At 32.5% G+C, this 19,986-nt stretch overlaps 1 protein-coding gene across 6 annotated transcripts; it reads right to left on the bottom strand.

Annotated features, from left to right (window-relative positions):
* Positions 1-315: 315 nt before the first annotated feature.
* LOC107421832 (cyclin-dependent kinase C-2) lies at positions 316-8,826 on the bottom strand. Of its 6 annotated transcripts, none has more exons than XM_048476723.2 (14): positions 8,629-8,826; positions 7,893-8,062; positions 7,649-7,812; positions 7,070-7,151; positions 6,725-6,815; positions 6,564-6,593; positions 6,283-6,392; positions 6,106-6,178; positions 5,905-6,025; positions 5,625-5,742; positions 3,223-3,362; positions 3,042-3,099; positions 1,404-1,474; positions 316-1,323 (listed from the first exon to the last, which is right to left on the bottom strand). In XM_048476723.2, exons 3-14 carry the CDS (start codon positions 7,756-7,758, stop codon positions 777-779), a joined length of 1,551 nt encoding a protein of 516 aa, XP_048332680.2. In that variant the 5' UTR covers positions 7,759-7,812; positions 7,893-8,062; positions 8,629-8,826; the 3' UTR covers positions 316-776. The 6 variants fall into 6 exon arrangements, with proteins under 6 accessions (XP_048332680.2, XP_015886646.2, XP_015886647.2 ...); XM_016031160.4 differs by having other exon boundaries at positions 7,649-7,801; XM_016031161.4 differs by having other exon boundaries at positions 7,893-8,017.
* Positions 8,827-19,986: the final 11,160 nt, after the last annotated feature.

Raw genomic sequence — 19,986 nt, 5'->3', positions numbered from 1 at the left:
TTTTCATCATAACATGAAATTATCAACACCGTATTATCCATAACATGAGATTATCATCAGTGATCCGCATAGTACTTCCAAGTACATAATTCCATATTATCTAACAGTTCTCTTATCCCACAAACTAATAAGAGATTCGTAACTATTTACAATTTTTTCTTCTCTTTTCCAAAACTATTTACAATTTTTTCTTTTCTCTTTTCCAATTGTCGTGCATGTTTCAATGCCAATTGATGAGACAATTTTTTCTTGTCTCCTTTCCAATTGTCGTGCATGTTTCCAATTGATGAAACTGTATAAAGAAGGCACCAAAAATAAAATAAAAAGTAACCACAATAAGATAATTTTTATTGGACAGGCCAGAGATCCTTAAAATGTAAACATTTTTGTTTTACACATTTCTAAAAGACAAAAACTTGCAGAAGCGCTCATTCTATGATTGATATTACACTCGCAATAATTGAAAATAACAATACCATGGTCCCTGCAGTGGACAAATTACTGAATCCATACCGCTAAAAACACAACTTCAAGAACACATTACAGACTCCGTACCGCATCAGAACTTCGCATCTCTATAACAGAATATAACAGAATAGAGGACAAATAATTCTCTATAAAGCAAATAACCCCCCCTCATTGGGGAAATTATTTAAATTATGTTGTGGATGACTCTGCTTTCAATCTTAGGAAGTAGGAAATAAGTTCTACTCATTCCAATTATATCATTTGGTTTCTTATTGAATTACCATGTTATATAACTTATCAAATCATAACTATTGTTGCCAACCATACTGCTGATTGCGGTTTCCACCCATCATGTTTGAGCCACGACCAGCAGCAGAACTGCCATATGGACCACTTTGAGAATAGTTTGGACCACCAACTCCATAGCCACTTCCTCCCCCACCCCGGGGACCACCACTGGGAATGCTGGTAGAACCATATGGCGCACCTCTCCCTTGTGAAGGATACGGCCCACTGTTGTAACCACCTCCGCCACCTTGACCTCCACGATTGGGGTGGTATCCCCCACCAGGATTTCCACTTGGAGGGTATCTGCCTGGCCCTCCAGAGGGCCCACGAGGCTTTCCATAGTGATGGCTAGGCCCAGCAGCAACTGGGGGCTGAGAACCATGTATTGGCTGGTTGGGTCCCGGCCTCATTTGAGCATGTGCTTGGCCAGACTGCTGAATAGGTGGGAGGCGAGCATGCTGCTGCGGGTGCTGCAGTTTCTGACGTTTTGCTGTTTCTTCATGTTGACGTTGCTGCTGTCGCTTTTTCTTAGTCTGGAATTCATGTGATGACTCATATTTGGGTAAACTGAATAGCAAAAAACAGGAGCTGTAGTTATGGTCGATAAATTAAGATATAAAAGAAAATGAAAATTGGGTTATCCAAACCTCTTGGGATCACAAGGTAATGGATCAGTCCAGAAATACTCGGCATCAAGCGCATCCTTCGCAGATATTCTCTTTACATTTCATAAAAATATGTAAGAATCTAGTTAGGAATGATGTCATTTATCATAATCAGGAATTCATTTCATATTTACTTCCCATTTCTAATATGAAACCAAATTCAATACAAATATCAAAATATAAAACATTATCATAGCAAGCAATATGAGGCAAGAAAACTAAAAACAAGAGAAGATACAGAAAACCTTTAGAAGTTCTCCTTAAACAGAAATTAAACAGAAAATAAGGATATATACTGGCTGGATCATTAATATTGCAGTTCAACATAAAAAATAATAAAATAATAAAATAAAGGTTGGTTTTTGCTAAGGAAAAATTAACAGTGCAGTCAATTAACTCCAAAGAGGACCTTAGGCCCCGTTGAGAAGTGTCAAAATAAGTGGTAATTTGAAATCCCTTGAGAAAATGAAATTGTCCTGTGTTTTGATGATTTTCAAAATGAGGAAATTATGGATTCAAGAAAAAAATCTTAATTTTTTTCTCAACAATGTCTTTGTCATTTGATCCAATAGCGTTCCGTTAGATAGGAACAGCTTTGATAAATACTGATAACTCTTGGATGGAGTATTAGAACGGAAAAATCCATTAGATAATGAACTATTGGTTCTAAGCCATCTCTGGCGATGAATCAAGAGTGTGGGAAAGTAAGGTGGAAAATGAATCCTCCAAAAACGGTGTCATTTTAAATTTCCCTTGGAGACTAATTTTATGCATTTTACTAAAAGATAATTTTAACTTTCAAAACACAAATTGATTAGTTATGTGTTAAGTCTGAAGTATCCTTATAAAAACCAAACAATCTGAAAAATAATTCATAGGAAATTGAATCCCAAAAAACTAATTTCTGAAAATTAATTTCCTTTAAAATTTTAACACTTTCCAAACATGGCATTGGAGATGATTGGATCTCTAAGCTTTTTATTATTATCACACTCTTTAAGGTCTGCCAACCGAAGCTTATCATACACACACTATATATATATATATACTATATATATATAAGAGCATCTCAAATGGTTGTCTATTGCTAAATTTTTTTTTTTGGTCACATTAGACAAATTCACAACCAATCATAAAAAGACTTCTTAAAAAGTATATTTAAACACCCTGTCAAGCTAATGTGGCAGGGGGGAAAAAAAAAAAAAACACTGTCAAGGTAACCTTCTACTTCACAAAAGTCTGTTAGACATTCTGAGATTTCCTAAAAAACAAAATTTTCCTTAAAAAGTCAATTATTTAAAAAAAAATAAACTAATAAAATATTTAATTAATTAATACCTATAAATAAGTTATATGAACATTACCATTGGAGAACAATTTTAAAATTGATTATACATTGATGTCACATAGATTTAGACAATATCAATTTCTATCCACATAAACAGCAATCCACATTCACCATTAGAGATGTTCTAATTGAGCAAACACAATAATATGCTAGTTACAAAAACGAGATAATATGATGGCATCAAATATAGAAACAAAAACATTATTTCAATTTTCCAATATGCGATTAGACCCAAAAAAGTAAATTAGTAACTTTATCTGATAAGGAGATACCTGTGAAGGATCAAGAGTCAGCATTCTCTCCAACAACTCCAAAGCATGACGATCAAAGCTATAGCAGAAAACGAGTTATAAGCTAAGATACAAAATGTCTTTAGTTTTGGACTTATAATAAACTTCAAAATTATGCCAACTAGATCATAATGAAATACGTGATTAGAAGGGAATCACTTACTGTCTGAAGACCTCCTTGAGACGTCTTTTCATCGGCCTTGTTGGCTTGAAGTTGTTATACCAAGGAATTTTGGAAACCCCAGGCCAAATGACCTCATCTGGAGCTCCGCATAGCTCAAAAATTTTATTTAATTGCTCAGGCTACAATAATTACAGAGCAAAGAAAAATATTATAGTTTTGTCATATGTTATTCGCAGTATTGCTGCAAGTAAAATTTCTATATAAACTATAAAAGATGCTTCAAAAAGTTGCAGTAGAGTAACAGAAGTTGGTTGTACACATGGGAAGGCTGAAAAGTTCTGGAACTCCTAATTAGTGCCACTTGTTCTTGGGTGTTCATCTTGAGGGTTGACCCCGTCCAATTGACATTCTTTATTTTGGGGTAGACTTATAGATAAGTGTTTTATATAAAGTGGAAGTGGATGAAAATGATACTTGGTTTCCGCAACATGAGTAAATAACAAGACAACACAAATGGGTGGTAACCTATTTTAGTATTTAACCATTTAGTTTTTTAATTGAACAACAAAGACAATTATTATCAAGAAATAAACCACTTTGCAGATAAATAGAGGAAGGAGAAATACTTGAAATATAAAAAACCATATCAGAAGAGATAAATACATTAAAACTAGCATCTGCATTATAAAAACATACTTCTAACATAAGTTCAGTATAAAAAGGGGCAACCCTTGAATTCTGTAGAGACCAAATGCACAAAAGAACCCAGAAACTTCAATCAGTCCCATACTTACATACTGTGAAAATTCTAATTAAAAAAAAAAAAAAAAAAAAAAGGTCCTCTTTTGCTTCTTTTCAACCAAATTGCCCAAAAAGTGAACAAAGTTGCAGATCTTAAGAAACATTTCTCTTTCTTGTTACTAAGAAAACCAATTAAACCAACCAATAAATTATAATAGCATTTAGATAGACTTCACATATCCCAACTTGTCAGAACATTAATCTAAAGTCTAAACTGAAGAAAAGCAACCTTACAAATAAAAATAATGACCAATGGTCTCAAAAACCTTGCTATAAATGAAAAACCATGAAGGTAATAGACTAATATATGGTCTACTTTGCAGCAAATCAAAGCAGTTAATCTTTCCATGACATAGTAATCAAAGGAAAACAACTTTCAAATGGTCTTTTATGGCTCAAACACTTACTAAGAAGGGTATGTGATGAATCAGAGGTCGAAGAAAGATGTGCATGAAAAGTACTGGAGGAGTCACAAGAGCATACTCTCTTATCAGATGTATTAGGATTCAGAGACGTCATAAAAAATTAAGAGAGGAGGATTCCAAGGACTTTCGACCCTTAAAATTTCTAAAGAAATTAAAATTCCATGCAGGAGACAAAGTATGATGGAGGCAAAAATACATGACATTATAAAGATGCAAACCAGTAAAAGATAACAAAAAAGGTGGACCATATAGTTTCCAGGAATCCCTAAATTTTGACCATGTCACATTTTCCAAACCTAGTTTTTGTATGCCTCGAGTAATAAGGTTAACCTTGAAAATTAAATTTCCAATGGCTTTTAAAACATTCCTCTAGTCACAATAAATAAATGAAGCACTATATATATATATATATATATATAAATATTTTATTTTTTTTTAAATCTTGGAAGCCCAAAAGGAGACACTTCAGAATAATATAGAAAGACCATTGAATCCTAAGCATTTGAATTAAGCCCATACTCAATTTTAATAACCCTGCCCCACAGCAAATCCTTTTATGGGAATCTCCACCACCACTTTTCAATAAGAGCGAAATTCCTTTGTTGGATGCTTCTAACACTTGAAAACTTCATCCTCGGTCACCTCCTTCCAAAAAACCAAATGACCTTACAATCGTTAACCATAAACACCCAAGAGAACCTCTCCCACAGAAGTTTTTCTCAAACAATCTTCAATATACTTGCAACCCCCTTTGGAAATTTAAAGTATAATCGGTAATAAAATGAGAATACTAGATAAAACAGACCAAACCAGAGTAAGCTGTTTGCCCCTAGATAATAACACTCTTATCCACCAATAAGTCTCTTTAGATACCATTGGCTCCCAAAACTCATCTCTCTAGGATATACCTCTTGGAAAAGCTTGATACTTGAAAATCCATTAACCAAACAACCAATTGCTATTCTCCTCCAGTCCATCATTTACTAATTTTAGCACTGCTTCCACCATAAAAGTGATAACAAGGTAATTGTTGTATTGCAACTACAAAGCACAATTTCACATACAAAAAGCAGAACCTTCAAAGCATAACCACAGCTGTGGAATTTTTTTTTTTTTTTTTTTTTTTCAGTATGTTCATTTATCAACATTTCATTTCATCATTTTCCCTCAAGTTAAAAAAAATGAAACTGCCTCATCTCAACAAATGCTGCAAACCTCATCTTTTCCAGGAAAAATTGGCTTCCCATGGAGAAGTTCAGCAAATATACATCCAACAGACCACATGTCAACAGCTGGACCATACTTTGTTGTTCCAAGTAGCAATTCCGGAGGTCTGCACAAACAAGCAATTGAAAAGCTAATTAATTGCATCTTCTTTACACCTTTTTACTCTTTTTCTTCTTTTAGATTGTAAGAAATGGTGCAAGGCCAGTTGAAAGGCAAGAACTATATCAAATTAAAACAGTAGTCTTCATTCATGAAAAATTTGATTTACCTATACCATAAAGTAATAACACGATTTGTAAGATTAGCATTGTGATCATTTGAGAAAGAACGTGCAAGCCCAAAATCAGCAAGCTTCAAATTACCTTCATTGTCTATAAGAAGATTAGAACCTGTAGCATACACCTAAGGCATTAATGGTTTTCCCATAAAAAAATCTAAATTGAAAAACAAAAAGTTGATCTATAAGAACCTTTAATATCCCGATGAAGCACTTGATTTACATGACAATAGTGAAGCCCTGTCAGTAGTTGTTTCATATAGCACTGCAACAAGATAAAGAGTATTGGAAGATAGCCATTCATATTGAACATTCTCCACATCAAACAGTAATTGATTTAAACCACCAAATCTTTGTCGTTTCTGATACCTTGATCTGAGGAACAGAAAATCTCATCGCAGGCCGATCAGCAAGACCAGTTAAATCATGGTCCATGTATTCAAAAACCATGTAAATGCCACCCTTATACTTATTACCATCTGAAACACCGGGCAACAGAATCAGACTCTCCAACCTCAAACAGAAAGAGATACCAAGCTAAGCCTTCACTTGGTGAAACTATCTTCAGATTAGTAGAATATTGGACAAATTATATATGGGACGCTCTAGAACATTATAGATTATGCTACACATTAAAAGCAAGCTCTTGCCTGGCCTGCCTTGCTCATCCTTTTCAGGTCCTGCAAAACATTTCTAGACTCTATAAATATGGAAACAGTTGAAGGTGTAAAACAACTTATCAAATACGCATTTAGATATTTGTCCAAACACAAATAAATAAATTAGCCAACATAAATATTACAAAAAATACCTGGAGATGTCACAATCTCTTTCAACTTAATTACATTCTCATGATGCAGCTTCTTCAAAATTTTAATTTCACGAATGGCAGTTATTGGGAACTGTAGAAACAATAGAAATTTAAGTATATATCTCAGACAAATTTGCATATCTGTTAACTAATGTAATTATTTTTCAATAAAATATGTATCTCTTTCCGCTTCATACAGCAGATTTTGAGTGCATAGAAAAGTTAAAAGAATATAAAAAAACTTAAAAATTCTGAAGCTGTGAAAAAGGAAGTCATAGGACCTCCCTTTTAGAATGTACTTAAGACCAAGAAAGATCCAACTGTTGAATGAAAGCTAAAACACACCCCTTCTCTCTCATTGTCCATTCGAATTTTCTTCAAAGCAACAATTTCACCTGTCTTAATTTCTCTAGCCATGTAAACTTGACTGCAATCACAAACCAATAGCTTAAGCATAAGGGCATAGATCTATTACAAAATTCAAACAAGGTCCAGACATCAGAATAAATAAATAACAAATATATACAACTACATATATATATATATTCAAACTAAAGTAATCAATATATGTGTTACTGCTGAGCATGCACATGCTTCAACATACATCACAATAGTCAATAATGACAATAGAAATCATTTAGCAACCAATTAGTCTCGGTTTATGGTTATAATTAACCTAATACTTCTTTTAAAATGTGTTATGTTGATAATTCTAATAACATACATGTTTTGCAGATTGCATGGTTCAAAAATCAGCAAACAACGTACACAATTTTCTTCCTTTTTTTTTTTCTCTCTATTATTATGCTAGTGGATAATTAATGCATGCCGCAACAAACTATACAAATTATATGTAATAAAAAACTTAAGTAATCAACAAAAGGAAAGAAAATAAAAAGAATTTAATGGAGAATTATCACTAACCCATAAGTTCCCTCGCCAATTTGTTCCAGTTTCTCAAAGCAGTCAACACTTCTGGATCCCCAGGAAGGTGATTCGTTAAGATTGAGCTGCCCTGGGGCCGCCATTGCCATTATCAACTTTCTTCCACTTTTCCTCCAAGAAATTAAAGTAACTCTGACAGTAAACTTCAATGTCAGAGCACCATAAGGAAAGCTTGATATATTATATAAAGTTTACGGTTTTTTTTTTTTTCCAATAAAATTACCAGATTAAATTATTTTGTTCCACTTGGGAAATGTCAGCGGCCTGGAAAAAACAAAAGGCGTTTGGTACCACCTCCTCTCTCTTCTTCTCCTTGGCTTTATAGACTCCAAGCAATCAGCAGTAGGACTTTTGAAGAATATAGAACCATAAACTTTATGCTCCATTTTGATGCTAAGAAAATATAGGAATATAAATGGAAAAAAGAAATCTTTAATGTCTAAATTATCACTGATGAAGACCTCAAGAAACAAAACATCTCTCTCTGCCTAATACAACCATTTGGAGAGGTTGGGTTTTCATCATTGTTACACCCAATAACTGATAGAGAATTTTAAAATTCCTTTCACTTCCGCTCTTCAATTACCCACCAACTAAATCACAAACTATCAATAAGTTGAAAACCTTAATAATCCCAATGGAAAATAAATAAATAAAGATCAGAACCAATAAATCTAAAGCTTGAGAAAAATCAAAAGGAATCCTCATAAGTACCCCAAAAAAAAAATAGAATTATTCAGACTTGCAAGAAGCAGCAGAATAAAGGCATAAGAAACTAAATCATGAAAGGAATATTTTGATTTCTACCATTCCTCAATTTTTTCTTTTCCCAGTTTTCCAGGAAACAAAACAAAATATAGACCAACTCTATTATTTGAAGTATACAGTAAAACAACAACTAGATTTTCTAAGATTTACAAACGAAATACGCCATTTGAATTGATAAGAAGACGACCCACATGGATTTATGCTCGCGCCGTAGAGCTGATCCAACATCCAAGGCCGATCGATTGAGGTCTGCCTCTCGACAAACAACCCTAGTTTCGGCTGATGAGGGAGGACTGCAAAGAGGACGACGCAAGGTTAAAGAAGAGACATCATAAAGGCCTCCTTGTGGACGGTGGAGATTGATTGGTTGGTGAAATATAAAATCTTTATTTACTCTCCTTTTATGATCTTCAAAATCCTTGCAATATTTATTTTTGTTTTTTGTTTTTTTGCTGGATGGAAAAAGAGTTTTGTGCTTAATAATTACAAAATTCCGAAAGCATATACGAGAGTATATACATACACAAATACATAACTTTTCATGCTTCTATTTCATATTGTTTAAAATCGTCAAATAAAAAGTTAAAGTAGTTTTAAGAAATTATTAAATATTTCAAATTTTGTTTTATCTTTTGTCATGGTTTTCAGTTATTTATTTTTATTTTTGTTTTCAAAAAGAACAACAATCCTTTCGGTAATTATTCTTTGTTTATAAAACATCAAAAAACAATTTTTGTTTTCCTTTTCGGTCAAAAAAACACCTTTTTTGTTGGGTCAGGAAACACCTTGTTTGTTTGATAATTGATTTTGATTTTTTCCCACAAAAAAAAAAAAAAAAACCTTGTTTGTTTGAGAATTGATTATCATTTTTTAAAATTTTAATAATTGATTTTTCTTTAGAATTTGAATAATTATATATTTCTAAAGAAAAAAAATTACATATAGAGCTCAAATTTGAGTTCGATAATATATGCATAGAATATAAATTTAGATATTTGATCTCAGATTTTGATGAGATTCCGCTTGAATTTATTCAACCGACTACCCGCTAGGGTGAAGACCAGGTCAATCACTAGGACTCAAGCCAAGTGATTTAAGAACAATCTGATTGGGTTTATATAGAGAGTTATCAATTCTCAAAAGGGCTTGTCCATACCCGAAGATACAAAGCTTGTTTTAAGCATCCATGTAATGGAGACCGATATGGACCTAGATAGCTGTTTTCATACAAATATGTATTTCAGGCAGCATGGAATGGATCAACATTTTATGGATTCAATGAATATCATTAAAAGGTCATGGAATCAATTGAAGCCAGAATCAAAAGCAACCACAATGGGCATTTGCGCATAGAATGAATAGTTGGCCGGTTTTGCTGTATTTGTTGCTAGCTTTACTGTATTTTATTGATTTGATATTTTCTCTTTATTCCAAGCAAGGGCAACGTGTGAGACTCATAAATAATCCTATTTGGCACCCTACATGGCATATGGGAGCTAATTTGGAGCCACTGCAAGCTGAAATTTGATCAAAGATAGCTTAGTGGTCAAACAAGTCAACTAGTTTCTTAATTTGATTTTGACTTTTTGATTTAGAAAATTAGTCTTTTATTTGGTTTCTATTTATTTATTTACTGGACAAATCAACTTAGGAAAGTTATTATTTTATTATTTTCATTGTAAATTAATTAATTCCTAATTCAAAATAAAGGAATTAATTAATCAAAATTAGAATTAAGAAAATAATGGAATTTCAGCCACATTAAGAAATTGACATTATATGATCGGTTTTCTCTTAGATTTTTTAGAATTTATTGCTTTGTGACTTTAACCAATTAAGGGTTATTTTTCAATGAGAATGCACCTTCAATAATATTCAGAAAATTAATTGTGAGATAGAATTATTTTAGTTCTCTTTGAACACTTAAAAAACTATTAGAGAGTGAGTGTATTAATTTTGACTTATCAATCGAGGTTCAATAACCTATTATGGCGTCTTCATTATATCAAGGTTTCTAATCATATGTTGGTTAGGAGTTAAGGTTTTTCTATAAGAACTTGAACTTAATTGAGATCCGAGCTAATATAATATGGATTTAGGCGTGAGTTGACCTAGGTTCGTATAATTTGGTATCAGAGCCAAATTTTGATCATGTTTGATTTATCTTATTTGCCTTATTTTGTTTTATGTTAATCTGCAATTTTAACATTAGGTTAAGATTGCTTCTATCATCATACACGTTCTGCATAATCAAAAAAAATAAAAATTCATAGCCGAAATTAGGTTTCTCTGTTTTACGACATTTTTGCTTCCTAGTTTATTGGTTATCTTTTATTATTGTTCTTGTTAATTTAGTTTATTGTCGATTTTTCTTTGCTATTTTAATCTTAATTAGTTGCATTCATATATTCAAAAAAAAAAAAAAAGAGTTTTGAAGGCATATTGCATAAAATCTAAAAATTGTGCAATTTGATTTTGTTTTCGATGGTCACGGGTTTGAATCTTGTTAGATTGAAGTTTAATATTTGAGTTGATTTTCTACTACTAGACATTGTGTTGCATCCTCATATTTGTGATTAAAAAAAAAAAAAAAAGCCAAAACCGAGTATTAGAAAAAAAAAAAAAAAAACTACACAAAAGTCTAGCTTGTTTAATTTAGAGTTTGAAATTTGTTTGCTGGAAAATTGTGATATTTGAAGTTGCTGGAATTTTATATTGCTGCTGGAAATTGTATTTTTGAGTGCAAAAATTAATTGGATTAAAATTAGTTAAAGGATTTGGTACAAAAACTTGAATTACAAAGAACAACAATCAACAACTATCTTATATTTTTGTTCAATTTGATTCTTATTCGTGTTTGAATTTCTTTCTCTATATTTATTCCTTGAATTATTGCTTCATTAATATTATGGGCAGCTTTTAATTCATTCCCAAAATTTGCTTGTTAATTTACCTTGTTTATGCTTAGAAAAGCCGAGAAAGGTATTTTCATTTCACTCAGTATTTGTTTGATTTGGTTATTGTTTTATTGATAAGTTTAAATTAAGGTACACTTGTGATCTAGTTGCCATTTAAGTGTATTTTAATTGAAACTTTGAAATAATTCTTTGAGTGGAAAAAGGCAAGAGCGTGTGAGCTTAAAAGAGGGTAAAAGCCGAAATTAGTGTGCAAACATTAGTGTCAGGACCTTATTTGAGTGAAACACGTGAAGGAGTGAATTTGGTGAGGATTTATTTTATTCTTGCAATATATTTACTAACATGGCAGATTCAAGGATGAGAAGAGGAGTAGGAGATGGCTTATTGAGAATTAATGAAGAGGAATCCATACAATTCAAGGGTGAATCCTGAGCCAGAGGGAGTGGAAATGAGCACATGGACATAATGGTGGTCTTAGAGCAATTACAGCGGATGAATGCTTATTTTGACCATATAGATCAAAGGATGGGTAGGTTAGAGACTTCAGAAGGTAGGCCAAACTTGAGGGAAGAATTTAATGGAGACTGAGGTCGAGGTCGAGGAGGTGCGGACGTCATAGAGAGGATTTTGAAAGAGGTAATTATGGAGATAATTTAGAGGAGGATTTTGAAGACATCTATGCTCTCCAAGGTAGGCAAAACCATGGGAGACCAGCAAGGGAAGAGGATAATGATCTTGGAAATATTAAGGTTAACATGCCACCTTTCATGGGAAAAAGTGATCTAGAGGTTTACTTAGAGTGGGAGAAGCGTATGGAGATGATCTTTGATTATCACAACTATTTGGAGGCTAAGAAAGTTAAATTGGCAGCTTTAGAATTTGGACATTATGCACTCCAATGGTGGACAAATGAGCAAAGTACCTGAAAGAGAGTAGATGATGAATTGATTACTACTTGATGACAAATAAAGGGAGCCATGAGGAAGCGATTTGTACTGACTCATTATCATAAATTGCTACATCAAAGGTTACAATCTTTATCACAAGGTAATAGGTTTGTGGAGGATTATTACAACGAGATTGAGATGCTCATGATGAGATTGAGCATGAATGAGGATAAAGAAGCAACCATGGCATGGTTTTTGGATGGTTTGAATTGAGAGATAGCCAATCAATTGGAATTACAACAATATGTGAAATCAGAAGAGATGTTGCATGTGGCTATTAAACTTGAGAATCAATTCGAGAGGAGGGGCACAAGTACACGGTTTGGAGGAGTATCAAACAGCGGGAGGTCAAATCCAAGTGTTTGGATAAACAATCTCACATATGACAACAAGCCAAAACCAAAGCTAGATGATGAAAGCACCAATCTGCCAAAAAGGGAGGCTAAAATCGAATATGTCCAAGTACCAAGGAATGAAGGTAAATCTAATCCTAAACCTTCTAGAACTCATGATATTGTGTTTTTTAAGTACCAAGGACAATGACACATTGCTAGCCAATGCCCGAATAGGAGAATCATGGTGCTGACATGTAATGGTGAGCTAGAATCCGAAAATGAAGAAAGTAGGGGTGAAACCAAGCAAGAAGACGAAAAACTTGAAGATGAAGTCGAGACCTTAAATGCTTCAAATTCCGAATTAAGCTTGGTGAGTAGGAGAGTCTTGACCGTGTATAAAGATGAGGATCAAATTTAAAGAGAGAACATCTTCCACACTGATTGTGAAATCCAAGGTAAAATTTGTAGTATGATAATTGATAGTGGAAATTGTGCAAATGTAATTAGTAATGTTATGGTTGAAAAATTAGGCTTAGCAATAATTAAACATCCTGAACCATATAGATTACAATGGCTTAATGATAGTGGTGAAATGAAAGTAAATAAACAAGGCAAGTAAAATTCAGCATTGATAAATATGCAGATGTTGTTGTGTGTGATGTTGTGCCTATGCATGCCGGACCTATTTTATTAGGTATACCATGGCAATTTAATAAATATACTATGCATTATGGTCAAGAATGCTATTTCTTTTAGATTTAAAGATAAAAATGTCAAGTTGGAACCACTGACTCCTGGTGAGGTATTTAGAGACCAACTTCAAATACAATAAAGGAGAGAGGCCGAAAAGTTTAAAGAAAGAACTAGTGTGGCACCCACAGCTTCGACTCCAATCCAAAGGGGCAAGGCTAAACTAGACCAACCAGGTAAGTATTCTAAAACCCAAATTGATTGGAAAAATGAAGTTAAAGCTAAGACTGAGAAAAGGGAGGAAAAGCCGAGAATGAGGTGAAAGTAGTGGAATCCGTGAGTGAGAAAGAAAAAGAAAGAAAAGAGAGAAAAAATAAAAACTTTTATCTTAGCTTTGGTGATATTAATAAAGTAATTTTGAATAAGAAACCATTGATGGTTATAATTTATAAATATGCTTTTGTAGTATAGAACTTTCTCTGCATTGTTAAGAGCTCCATTTAGTGGAAATTTGAAAATTTGGGAGGGATTATTTGCTAACTTTAAAAAATGTGATTTCTATAAAGATAAATTGGTATTTTTAGGATTTTTTGTGATAATGTTTGACCCAGGAGATTATGTTTGGTTACATTTAAAGGAGAGGTTTTCCGAACAAAGAAAGTCGAAGCTTATGCCGCGTGGGCATGGACCATTTTAAGTCTTGGATGGGGTCAATGAAAATGCCTACAAACTTGACCTACCGGGTAAGTATAATATTAGTGCTACATTTAATGTTATTGACCTAACTCCTTTTGTTGCAGGTGATGATTTTGATTTGAGGGCAAATCCATCCGAACTCGTTCAACCGACTACCCTCTAGGGTACAGATCCAATACAAATGAAGATTAGGCCAATCACTAGGGCTCAAGGCAAGAGATTTAAGGAAAAATTGGCTGGGTTTATATAGGGAGTTATCAATTCTCAAAAGGGCTTGTCCATACCCAAAGATACAAAGCTTGTTTTAAGCATCAAAGTGATGGAGGCCGATACGGACCCGGATAGCTGTTTTCGTGCAAATATGGATTTCGGGCAGCATGGAATGGATCCAACACGTCATGGATTCAATGAATATCATTAAAATATCATAGAATCAAGCCAAGATAGAATCAAACGCAACCACAATGGGCATTTGCACATAAAGGGAATAGTTGGCCGTTTTTTCTATATTTGTTGTTGGCTTTACTATATTTTGTTGATTTGACATTTTTTCTTTATTCCAAGCAAGGGCAATGTGCGAGACTCATAAATAACCTATTTGGCATCCTACATCAGATACGGGAGCTGATTTGGAGCTTTTGCAAGCTGAAATTTAGTCAAAGATAGCTTAGTGGTCAAACTAGTCAACTAGTTTTCTAATTTGATTTTGACTTTTTGATTTAGGAAATTAATCTTTTATTTGGTTTCTATTTATTTATTTGCTGGACAAATCAACTTAAAAAATTTATTATTTTATTATTTTCCTTGTAAATTAATTAATTCCTAATTCAAAATAAATGAATTAATTGATCAAAATTAGAATTAGGAAAGGAATGGAATTTCGGCCACATAGGAAATTGACATTGTATGGCCGGTTTTCTCTTAGATTTTTTAGGGTTTATTGCTTTATGACTTTAACGTATTTAAAGGTTATTTTTCAATGAGAATGAACCTTCAATAATATTCAGAAAATTAATTGTGAGATAGAATTCTCTTAGTTCTCTTTGAACACCTAAAACACAATTAAAGAGTGAGTGTTTTAGTTTTGACTTATCAATAGAGCTTCCATAACCTATTGTGGCATCTTCATTATACCAAGGTTTCTAATTACAGGTTGGTTAAGGTTTAAAATTTTTCCATAAAAACTTGAACTTAACTGAAATCCGGACTAATATAATACAGGCTTAGGTGTGAGTCGATCTAGGTTCGTATCAGATTTAAATCTAGCAAAAGTTTAGATAGCATGTTAAACTTACTTTTACTATATTAGATCCATAATAATACCAATATGATAAAACATATTTACTGTTGATTTGTTAATGATAAAATACATTAATAATCCATTACCATGTCAATGTTGATAAATATATAGGTAAATTACACAAAACTCTTTTTTCTCAAGAGAAAAAATGGACAAATCCTCTTAGACTTCAAACTTACAGAATGCTTTGGCTAAAATAATAAATAAAAAAGGAAGAATAATTATGTATAATGAATGCTCCCGACAAGCCAATAAAATGCTAAAAATTATTTTAAGTTGATAAAAATATTATTTTGGCATACCCATTAAAATATTTTTCCAAATAATTTAATCTGATGTTTAAAAAAATAATAATTTGACCCTTTACGTTACCTAATATTAAAAATAATATTTTTTTAAAAAATCCTAAAATAATAATTTCTAAAAAAAATTAAAAACAGAAATTTTAAAAAATATATATATATTAAACATGATATTTTCTTGGAAAAATATCAAAAATAATATTTTTCTTCAAAAAATAAAAATAATATTTTCTTCAAAAAATAAAAATAATATTTTCTTCAAAAAATAAAAATAAAAATTCTTTAAAAAAATATTAAAGATAATATTTATTCAAGAGTAAAAATAAAAAAATAAAAAAATTCTTTACACAAATATTAAAATTAATATTTCATTTAAAAGAAACTTTAAAAATAATATTTTCTTCAAAAGTAAAATATAATTAATATTTTATTCAAAATTAAAATATTAAAAATAATAATATTATTAATTAAATGAATTTATTCATTATGAGCATTAAAATGGCTTTAAATTTTAATTTTTTATATGGTTAATTTTGTCTTGATGTATAATTGTACTGTGACTTGAAAGTTTTTAAGGTCGATTATAGGATTATGAATTACATTAGTGTTTGGTGATATAAAATTTCAGTCGGATTTAATGTGATAGATTAGTCTAAAATATGGAATAATGAAGAATTTGCAGGGCTAATCTAACCCACCATCATTGCAGGGTCACAAATCACAGTATTTCGTCTTCTCTCTCTCAACTCAACTACACCTCTCTCGATGAAGACCTCTCTCAAATCTGACCTCTCTTTCATCGAAGATCTCACTCATAGCATGTGTTACATCTTTGATATTTGCACTTACCTCTCTTACATCTCTTTCGACTCTTTATCTTTGTCAGATGAAAGATTAGGGCAAGGTTTACCTAAAGAGTTGTTGGAAATTGCTTTTGGAAGTGTTTTGGAGTGCTCGGCATTAAAGCTTATGAAGAAGGTGCTGAATTCTCAACAAGGCTGGATTGGATGTTTCTTTTGTTTCAAAGGGAAAACTAAGGTGTTTTAACAATACCAAATTCCATTCATTCATTATAATGTTATACATATATATAACTTGTAAAAGTAGTGTGAAAGCATGCCATGGCCGAACCTAAGCACCAATGAATTCTAAGTGCTTCATTGTGAAGCAAGTGTAAGTGTGAATGCAACTTCATCACATGCTTTTTAAAATCTTGACAAGTATTGCTGCCTTATTGAGTACTTCAAGTTGAAGTATTTCCTTATGCATGACGCCATGTGTCTTCTCATGCATTGGAGGAGAGGTAAGTCGAATGATTAGGCGCTATGTCATCAAGCAGTTGTCCATGTCATCATCCTTGTCACCAAGGTGCTTCCATATTATCAAGGTGCTTAAGTTTTCTTAAACCATAGTTTAGCTAATACACTTTAATTAAATCATTTTGGTACCTTTATTCACCAACTTAGATTGTACAAAATTTGGCTAGAACCAAGTCCAAGATAAAATTTAAAAACAAACTTGATTAGCAACCTTTTGGCCTAAGTAACTAGGTCTTTGGTTTGCTCATTATTATGGCTAACAATACCATGATTCTCAAGCATCACAAATTCTCTCTCACCTTAAATTATCAAAAACCTCTCTTTCTCGATTAGCAAATGGTGATTGTTGTTTTAGGTTTAATATGCTTCTATTGATTCGTGTTTCTTCTTCTTCTTAGTTTTACTTTCATTTTTTTTAAATGTATGAAATTAGGTTGGTCTAATATGATTGTTCTCTCAGATTGTCTAAGATCTTCACACCCACAACACCTCTCTCTTAAATTTGTAGATAGCAATTAGTTTCCAAGTTTGATTTGCTTCGTCATTTTTTAAATTTTTTATGTTTTGGTTGTTCTAATGCATGGGTGTTGTGAATTATTATGTTTTGGGTTTTGCCATTGAAATTTGGCTTAGTTCTTAAAATTAATGAGGGTAACTCACAAAGTGTCAATTATTCAGTTTCGAAAAAGGAATGACATTGCTATAACAATACTGGTCGCAAAAGTGTTTTACTTCAATTAAACTCATTTATGAAAACTTTTCCTCATATGCAGAGACTTGTGTTACTGGGAGGTTTATTTTGTGCATCATTACATAGGAAATCTTGTTCTTTGTTTGTAATTCCACTTGATGTAGTATGTTCATGAAGTTCATTGGTGATTGAAATTTTTGTGGTTGGATTCCTTTTTCATTTTAATTTTTGTGGATGGGTTCTTTTTTCAATTTTTTTTTTTTACGCACGATAGAAGCCTTAATCTGCTAGGATAGTTTGGTTACATGAAACCATCCATTAAGGAGAGTTCAAAAGCCTTAACTGTGATGAAACACTTTATTAGTATCTTTTGGCTTGTTATGAAACAAGAAATAAAATACCAGCAGGTAATGTCCACTTCTCCAATTGAAGCAACAAAACAAAATCGTTGATGCAGTGTGTACACCAAAGAAGATTGGCATCTTATATAATTATGCATGCAAAGCCTGCTAGCTTTCACTAAGCATCTAGTAAAGGCCTATATATTCCTTTTGTAATATGTGTATCCAATATCCAAATTTATAAAAATGAATGTAAGAATAAACTGTGAAAAATCAAGAGGGCTAAATTTCTAGGATAGTTTACATTTTCAAACATCACTCAACTTTATGTAATGTAGGTTATTCTACATATTGCTTTTCCAATTTGAAGTTACATGTATTTGTTTTCCACTAGTCTTAATAATAATTTTAAGTTTGTCCATTCCATTCCAGCCTTAACCCTAAACTTAGCTGCCTGATTTGCTTATTTTAAAAGATAGAGATCATGCTTGGTTTGATTTTCGTTTTAGTAAAACCATGCTTAGTTTCATGGTCTAATGAAGTTATGCTCCCACAACAAGTAGCATCGACATTTTTTTTTTATGTCCACAAATGAGTTGTTTTAAATTAAATGTCTCTTTTTATTATTTGACTCTTTTATTGAAAAGAAAATGTTTGTATTAAAACTTTGGCAGAGGGACAACCTGGAGCTAAGATTGAGAATGTTAGCCAGCATATGATGGAAATTAGGCAACTGAGAATGAGAATGTCCCAGAACCCGATGGAGGCAATGGTGCAAACTGTTGGTGGGGAATTGTGAAGGAGATTCAGATTATTGTTTTTGGCTTCATCACTTCTCTTCTCCTAGGTTTCCATAACATTGATCAGAGTATACTCAGCTAGAATGTGATTTTCGGGCCTACTTGAAAATCTTTTTATTGCCTCTTCTCTTTGTGTTTTGAATAAATATTAAAAGTATAATTACCTTGAGATGTAGCTTAATACACATTTTATGTGGTGTGATTATAGCCTCACTTTAATAGTTCTTTTTTATTCATGTAGTAGACAGGCTCTATCTTTTAGAATTTTTTTCTTTTTCTTTTAATTTTTTTTTTGTTTCATTAAGATTATAAAAAATGTACAAATTCCTTTTCTTAGGAACATATTCCAAGATTCATCACTACAAAAAGGATAATGGTAACCCCACCACTTCATTTATGAATTTCATAGTAATAGAAATATATGTCCTATCGAGCAAGAATTTGTAACTTACTATCCTCTTACTTAGCAGGTAAAGATTTTCCTCCATGGAGAGTATGATTCATTTGGAGAATTAGAATTCTGAACTCCTAAATTCAGTCCAGAAAGATTTGCTCGTTGTTTTATTGTCTTTCGAATGCCAAAAAGTCCACTGTTCGGTTGAAGCGAGAGCTTACACTTGGATTAGCACTTTCTTAACAAATAAAGTGGTTAAAAGCTCTAGCTTCCTAGATTCTTTTAGCTCTTTTCCGAATACCAAGCTTTAAGCGCTTGGCATGTGTCTCAACTTGACCTTATCAAAGAAAAGACTCAACCAGCAAAAATAAGACTTTTCTCTCTTTCGCTAAATGTTTTTTTTTTTAAAAGATTTGCCACATTTCTGCTCATACGTAGTGACCTTCAACAAAAGGTTACCTGTACCGAAATTGACATAGGTGGGTAGGTAGAGAATAACTAGGGGCATGATTTAATTTACTTTAAAGAAATTAGCAAAATAACCCTGTAACTTCGAGAAAAGGGTGCCTCTTCACAAAGAGGGTCGCAATGACCAAGCTCGAGAGATTGTTTACCCAAAACACAAGTTTTGCAAAGTTGTAAGAACCTAGCCTCCTCCATCTTTTAGGACCAATAAGGGGTAGTACAAGAATATTCACCTATTATCCATCAACTATACCTTTCAGCCTGATCTTAGGCCCTGACTCACCTTTCGTGGACGAACCTTGCTGAGGACCATTCTCACATCCGTTTTGTCTACCACTACTTGACTGGGTG

The sequence above is a fragment of the Ziziphus jujuba genome, chromosome 3, assembly GCF_031755915.1.
Source record: "Ziziphus jujuba cultivar Dongzao chromosome 3, ASM3175591v1".
NCBI lineage: Eukaryota > Viridiplantae > Streptophyta > Magnoliopsida > Rosales > Rhamnaceae > Ziziphus > Ziziphus jujuba.
This window is presented reverse-complemented; position numbering and strand designations above follow the sequence as displayed.

What these genes read in the sequence shown, in the direction of transcription:
- LOC107421832 (XM_048476723.2), bottom strand. Translation starts at nt 7,758, where the DNA reads ATGGCAATGGCGGCCCCAGGGCAGCTCAATCTTAACGAATCACCTTCC. An exon ending in AGAGATTGTGACATCTCCAG is followed by an intron (nt 6,594 to 6,724) that starts GTATTTTTTGTA and finishes AATGTTTTGCAG; the next exon opens with GACCTGAAAAGGATGAGCAA. An exon ending in CTCAAGGAGGTCTTCAGACA is followed by an intron (nt 3,100 to 3,222) that starts GTAAGTGATTCC and finishes TTTCTGCTATAG; the next exon opens with CTTTGATCGTCATGCTTTGG.